General features: G+C 43.1%; 1 protein-coding gene across 2 annotated transcripts in view; it reads left to right on the top strand.

Moving 5' to 3' along the window:
* GRHL1 (grainyhead like transcription factor 1) overlaps positions 1-13147 on the top strand; it is a 40283-nt gene extending 27136 nt beyond the window's left edge. For both annotated transcript variants that reach the window (XM_015620286.1, XM_015620285.1), the window contains exons 10-16: positions 1806-1893; positions 4097-4236; positions 5111-5148; positions 5248-5336; positions 7099-7184; positions 8795-8859; positions 10033-13147. In XM_015620286.1, the coding sequence (XP_015475772.1) occupies positions 1806-1893; positions 4097-4236; positions 5111-5148; positions 5248-5336; positions 7099-7184; positions 8795-8859; positions 10033-10147 (621 nt within the window). In that variant the 3' untranslated portion in view covers positions 10148-13147. The remainder of the gene's footprint in view (positions 1-1805; positions 1894-4096; positions 4237-5110; positions 5149-5247; positions 5337-7098; positions 7185-8794; positions 8860-10032) is intronic.
* Positions 13148-13481: the final 334 nt, after the last annotated feature.

Below are 13481 nucleotides of genomic sequence, written 5' to 3' on the forward strand. Positions count from 1 at the left end.
GAACCACTGCTCCCTGAGCTCTGCTGGCAGGACAGAAAAACCTTTTATCGAGATATAACTTAGTTTTTTTTAATGTGGGTTTTGAGGTGTATTTATCTGGGCCCCAGTAGACTGCGTTGACTTTCAAGCAGGGAATGGGAGGGCAGAGGTTTTCTCAAAATGAGATTTTGAGAAAATGTGTGCTCTTGTTGAATCAGCATATTCTCCATGAGGAAGCAGATGCTGTTCTGTAGCACAGTGTTTGAGTAGCACAACTTTATTATTTCCACATGAAAGATAAAAATCAGATCTGAAACCAAATCTGATCTTTCTGTTGTCAAGCTGAGATGTAACTGCTCTGGTATGGGATGACACAGAAGGGTTCAGGTCCAGCTGTACTGAGGTTTAGGTGGGATGTCTTCACTGTAGTGGGCTATTTCAGCTTTATTGGGTCAAGCAAAGCTGACAATGCCTGTGTCTTCATGTGTAATTTTTTCTCTTACTCTTTTTCACCACAGCTGCCTGAAGCTGTTTTTTTCCTCTCATTGGGTAGAAGAAAAGATTATATGTGTTAATGTGTATCAAATTTCTTGGCTAATTTTCCTTTTTATTGCTGGTGCAGATAAGCGCAGTACTATCAGCAGGCATAGGCAGCCTGGCATCTGTAGAACATTGATTTACTGTGAAGTACGGAGGCCTGTTCCCCTTTTTCCATGCACCATTAGGCACAGGCTCCTATCCCATGGCCTCAGGAGTTTTGAAACCTCATTTGCTGCAGCTAATCATGTCCTCCTCCAGTACCATGCAAGGATGTGGGTGTGTTTTGGTAGCTTTGAAGGAGAGGGAATGAGAAATAATGGCTTGGTGTGGCCAGGTAACTGTTACCCTTTTGCCCTGCTTTGCAGGAAGGTATTGGGAGAGGTAGGACTTGTGTATAACAGTTTTGGTGACCTGGTGGTGGCACCAGGATTGAGTGTTGGGGATCTGCTGTGGGCTTATCACTTCATGCAGCTGGCAATGTGACATCCCTGACTTAACTCGCAGTCATAAGTGAGGTCTGGGCAGAGCTGGAGGAATGAACACTATTCCAAAGCTTCTTCCTTCCTTTTCTTTCTTCATTATAGCTGTCTGCACCTTGCAGAAAAAAATGGCAATATGGCACTGTCCCCTCTGCTGCTTGGTTTGGAAAGCCAGGAACAGTGCAAACATGAACCCAGTTAGGGAATCTGTGGATTCCACCATGGCCTGGCCCCAGTGAAAAGAGAAGAAACCATTCCTGCTTTAAAGCCATGCATATCTGCAGCTTGAGCTCAGTGAAGGCTGGTGCAACTGCTGCAGGCTCTGTGTGAAATGTACAGGAGGTATCTTGCACTTGGTGATCCAAGTGTGGTGTGACTTCTATAGGTTGTAATGACAATCAAGGGAACTCCTAAACTGGGGGAACCTGCAATTGTTTATTGTTTTAAACAATTCAACTATACTTTTATCTAATACTTTATACAATTGTTATAGATGTGTGTGTCTTTTGTCATTGTATCTCCATCTGACTTGAAAGAGAAGTGTTTTTATCTTAGATATGGTTATTTGATTTCATTAGATGATAGGACTCAAAAGTAAGCAGATCTTAAAGTTGGCACACTCTGGTAAACCTGCAGCTTGGGTACTGTGGAACTGACCTCCACAAACATAGCTCTGGAAGAACTGGTGTTCCTGCCTCTGCAGCTGAAAAAAGCCTCAAAAAATTAAAAATACCTTCTCTTTCTCTCTCTCCCCCTTCTCCTCTTCTTTACTCCCCCATTCCTTTCCCTTAATCTCTTGTTTGACAGGGAGCAGAGAGGAAGATAAGGGATGAAGAGCGAAAGCAAAGCAAAAGAAAAGGCAAGTGCACTGATCCCAGCTCTCAGTTGAATGCCTGTAAGTAGAACTTATTCCATCAGTATTTTAAATATTGAGTTTCATTTTGGCTACAAATAGCTTGCGCAGTAGATCCCTCAAGTCAGTTTTTATCCTCTATGGACCAGTGTTTGTTTTAAGCAGTTCCTTATGGAACAGTCACTGTGTTTTGCAACACACTGAGTCATTTAGGGCTTCATTCCATATAGCTCTTTCTGTCCAAGACAGTCCTGCTGTATTCAGGTATGGGTTGTAGCAGTTGAAGTGGTGTGGTGAGGGTGGGATTTTTGGCCAGTGCTGGAGCCCCTCCCAGTCCAGGTGGCAGTGAGAATGTTTGGTTCCAAATATTTTCAGCTTGATTCTAAACCTAGGTTTTAACTTACATTAAAAATGCATTTGCAACTCCTCAGCAAGGCTGTGGCAGCTCTGAGGCTGAGCATCCAGCTTTTCAGCCCTGTGCTTACTCTTCTAGAGCAAAGTGGTCCTTAGCAAGTAATTTCAAAGTTTCTGCATGTGTGAAGTATGTGGAGACCTCAGCACTGTAGTACATAAAGGATGAGGAGTTCGTTTCTGCTGAGCATCTTCTTTTAGCTGCTGCAGATGAGAGATCCTGTGTTTGGATGACTGGTTATTCACCAGCAGAGCTGCCTAGAGGAAGCTGTAGCTCCCTGTTCCTCCTTGGCACAGGGCAGGCGCGTGCTCTCGCTCGCTCTGCTGTTGACAGCCCGACTGGTTCAGCCAGCGCACAGCGCTCAGCTCGCCGGGCAGGATTTTCCTGACACAACAGGTACAGGCTGCTAGAGCAGCTTCAGAAGATAATGCTGAAGGGAATCCATTTGCTCAAGGGAAGTTGTGGAAAGGGCTGGGTTTTTGGTTTCTTTCGAAGTACCTCACAAGAGGCAGGCTTAGCACACCGTTAGTGTTTCACAAACGTAGTAGCACCAGTGGCTCCCAAAAGATTACTGCATGCAACCCTTTGCATCATGGCTGGAAGGGGAAGGCAGTTTCAGTACACATTTCCCAGGATCTTAGGATTTTACAAAAGCTGCTTTCCCATGTTAATTTTCTAGGCTTGGGCTTATCCCTATGTGATCCTTATTTTTCTGGAAAGTACAATCTTTGGCTTTTTAGTCCTCATGTGGGAAGTTTTTGATTCCTTGAAGCCATAAGCTGTTATACTCACTTCCAGGATCACAAATGTACCATGTACATGAACTCTTCAACAGTTGGTGGCTTTTGGTCAAAGCTATTTTTACAGAAATTCAGCAATCTTTAAAAAAATCGATTTGCTAGGAGAAAATAGTGTCTTCCCTACAGAGGGCATGAGAAACGGTTTTGTTTGAAAAACATTTGTTTTGTTTGCAGTTGTTTGACCTCAAATGGATAAGTTTCCACTTGGTAAAATAAAGTCTTCAGCTGTGATATTTTGACATGAATATGTCTGAAATGCAGTTTAAGGCACCTCCTGCCTCACTTTCTCCTCAGAGGGTCTTTGTGGATGATGTCTGTCCACTTGGTGGGTGGTGTCACATGAGCTGGTACACATGAGAGCCAAAGGGCGCTGTGGGAGACAGTGCTGACCCTAGGGGGATGGACTAGGGGCTGGCACCCTGAGGTGACCAGGATGAATAATGAGAGGAACATATCAGGATGTGAAACTTGGAAGTGTGGAATCAAAATGTAACTTCAAATATAACAACTTGCACAAACCACTATTTGTACTACCTCTGTAGTATAGTGCTACTGTGGTGCTGTCTCTTTAAGATGCTCCCAATTGGGAAGACACAAGTTGTCCCTTTGTCTTCTTTGTATCCTCCTGGCATAGGAACACCAGCAAACTTTTGATGGAGTGGAGAGGGAGAAGGTGGAACAGGGACTAGTTTTTGCCCTCTGTTTGGATGGCTTACTTGGTACATGGAAGACCTTGGTTCCTGCCTTGAGCTGCGTGCAATGTTATTGGCCATCCTAATTAAAATCTAAACAAAGATGAGCTGCTCAGTTGGAGGGGCAGAGAAAGCTTTGACTATTCTGTGTAACAAGTCCTCAGGGCTCAGGCCCTTAGTTGAGAGGTAGACAACCAAAGTTCAAACTCCTTTACCACATGAGCTTTTTGCTTTGACTCTGACTGCAGCATACCGTTGTTCAGCAGTGTATGCACCTTTTAAATGATGTAGGGCCCCATAGGGGCCTTTAGTATCCTCTATCTCGATCTTTGTCTCCACAGTTTCTGATGTCAAAGTGCCCATGCTTCCCTCGCACAAACGTACCGACATCACCATCTTCAAGCCCTTCATGGACCTGGACACTCAGCCTGTCCTGTTCATCCCTGATGTTCACTTTGCCAACCTGCAGCGTGGGGCTCATGTGAGTAAAGCTCATGGGTGTGGGGATGAAGAGGCTCTGAGATGTGTTGCAAAAGGCCTGGGATGCTGTGTGTGCATGTGTATATATTAAATGTCAGACTGCAGCAGTGCTGTATTCAAATACCAGCTGAGTCTCATGTGGGCAAGAAATGTTGCTCCAAGATGCATTGGCTGGAGTTAACTGGGAGTGTTTCACCATCAAATTATTTTCCTATCAAGTCCAGTTTCTGTGAACCTTAAAGGATTTTTCCATAGCGTTTCCACTGCATGAACTGCAGGGTGTTCTTGTAACATCCCTTGAGATCCTGGTGTGCTGTTGTACAGCACAGACTCCTCCAGATGCCTGCTGCAGGGTGAAAATCTATCCTGTGGAACTGGCATGTGTGTCAGCTCTGTGATCCACTGCCAGAGTGCCCTGCCTCAGTGTTCCTGGAAAGTTCCAGCTTACAAGAAACTGGAAGGGAAAAGATTAGCATGTAACCAGGTTTCAAAATTTTGAACTTTGTTGTGCCAGGAGTTCTGCCATGCTCTGACATAATCTAAACCTTACTTTTTAAGAGCATTGCCTGAACTCCTAGCAAGGATGGAGAATAAACTTGTGTCTGTAAGGCTGACATTCCTGCATATTTTTCTGCAAAGGCCCTAGTGCTGAGTTTTGTCAGATGACTCTACACCAGTCCAGGTAGAAAGCTGGTTAGCTCCTCTTTGTTCCATTTTGATTGCATTTGAGATCCTTTATTATTTTTTATGAAAAAAGGCAAAGAAGATGTTTATTTGCTTTTGGAGACATTTAATTTAGCATTGAAAGATTATAAGAGAAAATTAATTATAGTTCTGGATGAAATATTCACAAAATCTCCCCTTTGTTTTTAAAGGTCCTTCCTGTTGCTTCAGAAGAACTAGAGGGTGAAAGGTAAGAGCTGCACTTCAACCTCCTGGCACCTTGCCCTCAGACAGAAGGATAAGTCCTTGTAATTGTACTACTGCTAACTTTTTGCCCTGTCAATGACAGCTCCAACCTGAAGAGAGGAGCCTATATTGGTGAAGAGGACTTCATTGCTACTCCAAATAAGATGAGCAGAATAGAAGAGCCAAAAAGAGGTATTTTCTTCTTTCAGAGACTGAATGTTTGGAGTATTTATCCATCATGATAGAGAGATGCATCTGAGGTTAAAGAATTTTTAATTCATACTGATGTGTATTTCAGACTGATTTTTCTGGCTTTGAGTAGTGACAGTTCATGTATCAAGAAGTGGTTCAGCTGTGCAAATATTTTACACTGTGAGAATTTTTGGGGGTTTCTGGCAACTCAGACAGTAATGGGCTCTGTACCTATAAGGAAAGAGAGTCAAGACGAGGTGAGTAGCTTACCAGTGTCCCTGATGGACTGGGACAGAGAATTCATCATATAATCTGCTACAAAATACTCTGGAAATCTCCTCCAGGACTTCAAGCAATGAACACTGAGAACTGGTTCTGGGTATAAAACTGTTGCATCTTTTAATGATGCCAGGAAATGTGATGTTCACCAATGAGAGCCAAGCTAAGAGAATATTCTGCTATTTTTTAACTGAATTTCAGTCTTTGCAATTTCCATGTTGCTGTGGTGTTGTGGAAGAAGATGAGAGGTCCCTTTGGGGTGTTGGAGGTGGTGTACCTGCTTGATGATAGTTGTATTTGGAAGAACCACAACAAAGCTTGAAATATTAAACCTAGGAAGCAGCAAATGCTAAGTCTAGCAAGTCTGACCATAATGGGGCTGCACTTCTGCAGTTTGGATAAACTAGTAAGGAAGGATGAATTTTATAGAAGAAAATCAGACTTCTTGGTTTTTCATGTTGCTGCATGCCATAAAACGAGGCCCATGGGATTCTCTCTCCTTTGGCTGGCTCTCATCTGACTTGTGCTGTAACTGAGAGTGTGTGTCCTGTCTTTCTTTTTCAAATCTACAGTCCTCCCTTTTTAAACCTGCCTTTGGCAGGCAAATTGGGAAATGCATCAAGGTGCTGTGCTGTCCTGAGTTCACCTTGTTCCATTAGAAATGCCAGTAATTGTTCCATGTTGCAGGTGTGTCAAAGCTGTGGCTGATGAAAACCTTGCAAATGACCGAGGCTGCAATACCTAGTCATTAGAAGATGGATTAAAGACAGCAAAGCTGTTAAAGTCCAAGCTTTCTTGCTGTCCTGGCTTATTCCTCAGCCTTAATGCAGTTTTTAATGAGGCTGATGTTACGTGCAATGAGTCTGTGCTAGCTTGAGAACGCTAGGGATGCTCACCTAATTGCGGTTCTTGCTCTTTTGTTCCCCTCCTAGCAGGAGACCAGGCCAGCATTGTATGTCAGCTCTGGTGGTAAGAGTGTTACTGAAACGCAGCAAGGGGTAGGAAGAAAGATAAGACAGCGTAGGAGGGGCACAGAACTCTACAAATAAATTATTTAAAAATTAGAAGGTGGCCAGCATGGCTTCACCTGCTGTGATAGCATCTGTCAAATCACTTGATTGTGAAAAGGCTAGTGCCAAATGACTGTAAGATATAGAGGAACCCTAGAGTCTCAAAGATTTGTGTTTTGTGTTCCTCCTTTCTTTGTTTCACATATGACCTTCTTTTTCTAATAATAGAGAAAATAAAGAAAATACAAAAATATTTTGACAATAAAGGTGCTTGACCATACAGTGGCTTTATGTGCCAGAAGTAAGTTTTGAGCTGACCTAGCTGTGCGTGTTTGTGCTACAATCTTAGGTGTATATTGAATGTATGTATATAAAATCCTCAGTGGATGTCCCCGTGTGCTTAGCCACTGTGGGATATAGATTTTTCCTGAGAAGCAATTGCAGAGTTAATTCCTCTCCAAATTGCTTTCCAGTGTTGCTGTATGTCCGAAAAGAGTCAGAGGAAGTCTTTGATGCACTCATGTTAAAGACACCATCTCTGAAAGGCCTAATGGAAGCGGTAAGTAATGAGGTTGGTTTATAGTCCTTGAGAAAAAGCCCTGGCTACCCAGTCCCTACACACTGGCCAGTCACAGGAGTCAGACTTTCAGTCATGGCTTGTTTCCACATATTTCTGCTCTAAGGAGAAAGGAAGGTTTCTGCTCTAAGACTAAGGAAGATTTCCTTTCAATAACATGGAAATTAATGCAAATAATGCTTTAATTTATTATTAAGAGAATTCAGGAAGCTTGTCTTTTAAGTATCTTACCCCACATCTATGGGGTCTGGGTGTAAGAAGCCTTCCTGAAGTTCCAGGTGTATCAAACTTGATAATTGGACAAGCCTCTTGTCAGAGGGGATACTTTTGTTAGGAGATGGAGTGATTTTCAGAATGTGTCCAGTGGCTTGGGTTTGTTTCAGCCTTTCAAAGCCATGCTTGGGGCCCTGCACTGCCCCTTCACAAGCTGCTAATGCAGAGCTCCAAGTCCCAGCTTCTGTGTGTTGCTGAAGACTTGTATTTATATATCTGTGCACACGTGTGAAATTGCTCTCTGGTGCTTGACTTCCAAAATAGCCTTCCACTGTTCCTGCTGCTGCAGAGCGAGTGAAGTACAGAGCTTAAGTCCAAGGAATGGTGTAATGTTTGGCATGAGCTCAAAACTGACATTTCTGTCTGTCTCTTTCTGTGACTAATGCCCCTGCTCAGGGAACACAGGGGCTTTGGGGATGTACAGGCAGGTCTAGCCATTAACTTTTGGTTGTAGAGACAGTTCTGTAACCAGAATGTTTATCTCTTCCTGGCTGTGAGGCTTTGCCAGCTGGAGGGTGGCGGCTGATGGAGAGTGGGATTGAAGTCTGTGAAGTCCTCCCTGACCCCTAAAGTGAATCTGCACCTTTGTTGTTTCACTCTGATTTCTTAGAGCAAGGGACCAAGTGTTCACAGCTGTAGCTTGGGGGAAACTCCCTGTACATTTGCATGTCAAAGCAGTGTATTGCTTTGGTACTTACTGTCAGTTTCAATAGAGCAGTAAAAAAGTAAACCAGGCCTAGGTTACTGACCTCCCGACTTTGTGGAGGGTGTGCAGTGAAGTGCCATGGTCAGTGGCTGTGGCTCAACACTGGTGTCACCCTGCTGGGGAAGGAGAATGTTTCTGGTCACCTCATGTCCTTAGCAGCAGAGTCCCCTCTCTGTTGCTATTTTCTTCTTTCAGCCACTGTCATGACTAGCTTTCACTTGATCCCTCTGACACTAAATTTAAAAATGGTTTTCAGTATGCTAAGAGAACAGAGAGCCAAGAAAGGATGAGAGTCAGGATGTGGAGTGGGCTTTTAATGGGCGGGGGGGGTTTGAGTGTTGAGTGAGCCTTTTGAGCAGGAGGTTGCTGTATGAGAAGAAAGTAGACAGGTTTCAAATATGGTTAAAGTTTTTACACAGAAGTTAGCTACATGCAGAGAAGGGGTTCTGATCTGTAGATTTATGCTATAATTTGGGATTTAATGTTGCCTTTATAGGGCAGAGCAGTTGTCTTCATTTGCAGGCTTTTTGTTCCTTTCTGTAAAATGGGAAGTGAAAGACAATGAGACAAGCAGTCACTTTGCTTCACTAATCATTGCTTTCTTTTATTCTAGATATCTGACAAGTATGATGTTCCTTTTGATAAAATAGGAAAAATCTTCAAAAAATGTAAAAAAGGGTGAGTATGTACCTGTGCAGTAACTGCATAAGAATATGAACACCTTTTTCAAACCTGCAGGCAGATATGCTGTGTAATTCCTCCATGCACTGCAGATATGTGAATGCTCTTTGCTGTTATGTGTGTGTGCACACAAGTACACAGATTCAAACATCATGCACAGGGCTGAAGGAAGGCTCTAGGAAGGGTCCTGTAGAAATACACAGTCTGGCTTCCTGGGTAAATACAAGTCATGGACAATTAGCTCTCTGAGCCAATTGTTGTTTGAACCAGAGTTGGTCATGTCAGACGAAGAAGAGTTCAGTTTGTTAAAAGACTCCCAATGATGGAGTCACCTCCTTCTACCCATGTTAAATTGTTCCAGTGGTGACTGGACTCACTATGTCTGCATTTGGCTACAATTACTAAACCCTGGCTGTCTTTTTGTGGGCTACATTGAAGTGAACTTAGTTGTGAAGTGTCTGTTTCTCCCAGAGGCCATACTTCATCATATTTTTTTTATTTTGTAGCATAATTAATTGATTTTCTGAACATTGTCTGCTTTTGTTTTATCTTTTAATTTCTCAGTAATTTTCTTGGGTTGTCTGTAAGTCAGTTTGGTGTCTCAGCCCTTTCTCCTTCTAGCCAGAAAATTTCAGAAAACCTTCCAGGGTTGTGGTTTCATAGCAGAATTACCCCCACCAAAACAGCTGCAAAAGCTTAGAATCTGTGATGTCTAAACCACTGCTAAGCACAGCTTTGTGTGTGTGCACAAATACACAGGTACTGGCCTTTCTGGCAAATGAAAGAAGTGGCCAAGCGTGGGTGGTTTCTTTCCTGCGAGCTCTGTAGGGTTTTTGCTGATAGTTTACAACTGACAAGCAGATGCAGTCAGAGCCCCAGGTGCCTGCAGTTTCAGAAGGATTCTGCTGATTCCAAGATATCTCTCCCTCCCTGGTCCAGGAGCCAGATTTAGTCCTTCCATTCGGACTCTGAGAAGTGCGGCTGGCAGTCTTGATGGCAGGTTTGGGTCAGAACAGCCAGATATGCTATGGGAAACAATGAGTCAGAGAGAGATGAGCAGGGATCTTGTGTTACCCTTGGGTAAACTCCAGGCCTTTTTAGGTTTGAGAGTACCTTTTCTCTCTTTGGCATTTAGAACTGTAAAATACCTGATGTATTTTGTTTTTCCAGAATTCTGGTCAACATGGACGATAACATTGTGAAACACTATTCTAATGAAGATACCTTCCAACTGCAGATTGAAGAGGTTGGAGGATCTTACAAGCTCACTCTGACTGAGATCTAAGATCACAGACCACTGTGGATTTTAAACAAAGGTCTCAAGTGAACATTTTCCCATAATTCAGTATGTTGGGCAAAACACTAATCACCTCCAGAAGAAAGCCAGATGTTTGACTTGTTCTGGGGAGCAGAGCAGTGGTTTTGCTTAATACGTTTGTGTTGGTGTTCTTGCTCATGGCCTTATTTGCACTTGAAATGGGCAAGCAAAGATTGGCAATTAAATGGAGAGCATGTATATATTTTTACTAGTGTGTAAACCACTAGTAGGTATGGGAGGGGAAATCTCCTGGAAGGTGGCCTTTTAGACTGGTGATGTCTTATTTATCTATTCAGTAACCATGTTTGAGCCTGTTATCAGCTAATACCATTTTACTGGACTGTTTTCTGCTAGGGAGAGCTGCAAAACTACTAATTGATACTAGTAGGAATTGCATGCAGGTTGGAGAAAAGTCTATAATGTTTACTTGTGACCAGGGCAGACTGTTGAAATCACTTGTGTCATTTGGGGGGGAAGGTAAAACTGCCTTGCTTATGAAGAACTCGCCTTAGTAACTGTGTGAACTCTCATCAGATGAAGCTATATTGTATATAAGTGCAATATATTTTTGAAGGTTTGTAAATGTGTACATATAAGCAATATATAATATATATAAAATATGGTGTTCTGTATATACCATGAATATATGCAATGAAGCCCATCTAAAAGGATACCATATACAGAGAAAACATATTTAATGTAGATATTTAAAAATGGACAAACCCTTATCATGCACCAAAGGTGAGCACACGTTTGTACATTCATAGAAGGCACAAGAGAACCTGCTTGTTAAACATGGATCTTCCTATGTAGAAGGAAAAAGATACCAGCTCTCTCCTAAATCCTCATGCACAGGTAGGCGATGGAAGTCCTGGTTTCGGTTATGAACTGTCAGTAAGTCCTGAAACAGCTGTGTACTGCTATCCTGGGAGGTAATTTGGGCCAAGTCTGAGAGCTGGTTGTTCACAAGAGGAGCATTCTCTTGAAGTCTTGTGTTTGGGGGTCAGGAAGAAGGTCTCCTGGAGGGTGGATTTTTTTCTGTAGCAGTGTATTTAAGGCTCAGCTGGATGCTGCCCACAGCTCAGGCTGGATGAACCCATGGGCTAGATGGAGTCAGCTTGCAAGGCCTAGGATGTCAACAATTGGAAATGCACAGGCAAGGCTTTTGAGAGAAGGAAGGTGGCAAAATGGCTCAGCAGGCCAAGGGGTTAGCAGGGATTAGGGCCTTCAAGTAGGTTATATGTTCTTGTGTCTGTATGTATGATAGACCTGCTGCTGAGCTAGAGAGACCCAGTGGGCACAGCAGGCATCCTGCACCCCAGCTGGGAGTGCCAGACACCTCCAAAAAGTACTGCCCCGTGCTGTTTACTCATCATGTGCATGTGCTTATGAAGGAAAGGCACTCTTGGGTCAATAGCAAGTGAGAAATGAGCACTTAAAGGGCAGCACTAAGGCAAAAACCTCTGTTACATAGTGAGCAGATGAACATGAGTGTCAGGTCCAGTGTCAGAGCTTTAGTTAGGGATCTAGGTAATGCAAGAGGTTTATAACATTTTCAGACAGTACAAAGCTTCACATACTTCACCTAGGACATGAAGGTCAACCTGGAAAGACTGGAGAAATAGTCTGGAAAAGTAGCATATTATTTTACTTAATAAATAACGATTCTACTTAATGGTTAACAAATTGTAACCTACTGTTGTTTAGCTCTGTCATGGTACTGTTTGGAAGAGGGCAGCAAATGTCATGTTGAGTTGATCAACAGGAGCATGACCTGCAAGAAATGGGTGACCTCCTTGCTTTGGCTCTGCTTGGCATCGCTGAGGCCTCCACTGGAGCACAGAACCAGACCTTGTGGTCCTTTGGCCAGAGCTCATGGCTTCTGAGGAGGAAGGCCTGCATGATTTGCATGATGAGGGGTCATGTTCAGATGGGATGATTGATGGGAGCAGTCTCCTGACCCATGGAAGTGTCCTACTTACCCATGGCAAGCACAAGGAGTAGTGGGTGTAAATCACAGAAATTCAGACTGGGTGTTGGGGCAGTTTTCTCTAGTGAGAAGAGCAGGTTGCCCATGGAAGCAGTGGTTTGGTATCAAAGGTCTTCAGAGCCTGGCTGAGCAAAGGTATCTCTGGACTGTCACAGGTGTAATTGATTCTCCCTTGGTGGTGAATCCAGGTGACCACTTGAAGTCCCTCTCCACCTTCTTTTTTGATGATTTATATAAAATACAATATTTTGGAATTTGTATTTGGATCAATCCTGAGCTGGTTCATTCCATTCCCCCCTCTATTCCCCTCTCCTTCCTCCTCCTCCTTCACTAATGGGCCCCAATAGAGGGTTGGTGATGCTCTGGGCACTGCATGCTCCCCTCTTTGCTCTGTGACTGGAGTTTGCTCAACTCCACCCAGATGTATCTGTGACTGTGAGCATGTGCCCAGAACACGTGGGCTCGAGGCCGAAGGAGAGAGGCTGATGTGCAGCTGAAGAGACTTGGCCAACACCTGCCACCCTGTACAGGAATCCACCTGGAGCAGCCACGGGACTCGTACCCAGCCAACCTGCTTGGGCTTCCCTTCGGCAGTCATGGGAATAATTTTACTATGGCAAGGGAATTTTTTTTTTAAAAAAACTGATATATAGAATACATATATATTTACACATTTTTATTGAAAATGGAAGTTTTATTATGGAAACTTGGTCTAGGGTCAGGGAAGTAGATTTAGAGTCTTCATAGAGGTAAGATTGACATGAATGTTATTTCTTTTTACTGCTTAATGAAGTATGTGAACTAAATCTGACGATTGTTTTCCACTATAAGATATTCTGGGACACGGGTCTTGTAACAGTAGCAGCAATGTCATGTATGTTTTATGAAACTGATTTTTTTTGTTGTTTTTGCCTACTGTTTTTTAATTGAAAATGTATTTTAAACCAAGCTATTAAATTTTATATGTTCATTTCTAATGATGAGTCTTTTATATAACAAATTCATCTGCTCTTATCCCTTCAATTTTCCTCTGACATGGAATCTATAAAACCCTGGTGATTGTTTCCTAGTTTCTCCTCCTAAAAGGAAAAAAAGCTCCAGTGCCAGCTTTCCTGTTGTTATTCCCACTTAAGAACTGACCAGCCCCATTCTCATTCTCTCCTTTATTCCAGCTGACCTTTTTCAGTTCAGTGTGTGGGGAAGCTGCATCATTTGCTTCCACAGGACTCTTTCCTTTGGCAGGGGAGCAGAACATCCATGGGTAAGGTCAGGTGTGTAGGGGGACCACTAGTGAAGCTGCAGGCATTGACG

The sequence above is a fragment of the Parus major genome, chromosome 3 (genome assembly GCF_001522545.3).
Source record: "Parus major isolate Abel chromosome 3, Parus_major1.1, whole genome shotgun sequence".
NCBI classification, from domain to species: Eukaryota; Metazoa; Chordata; class Aves; order Passeriformes; family Paridae; genus Parus; species Parus major.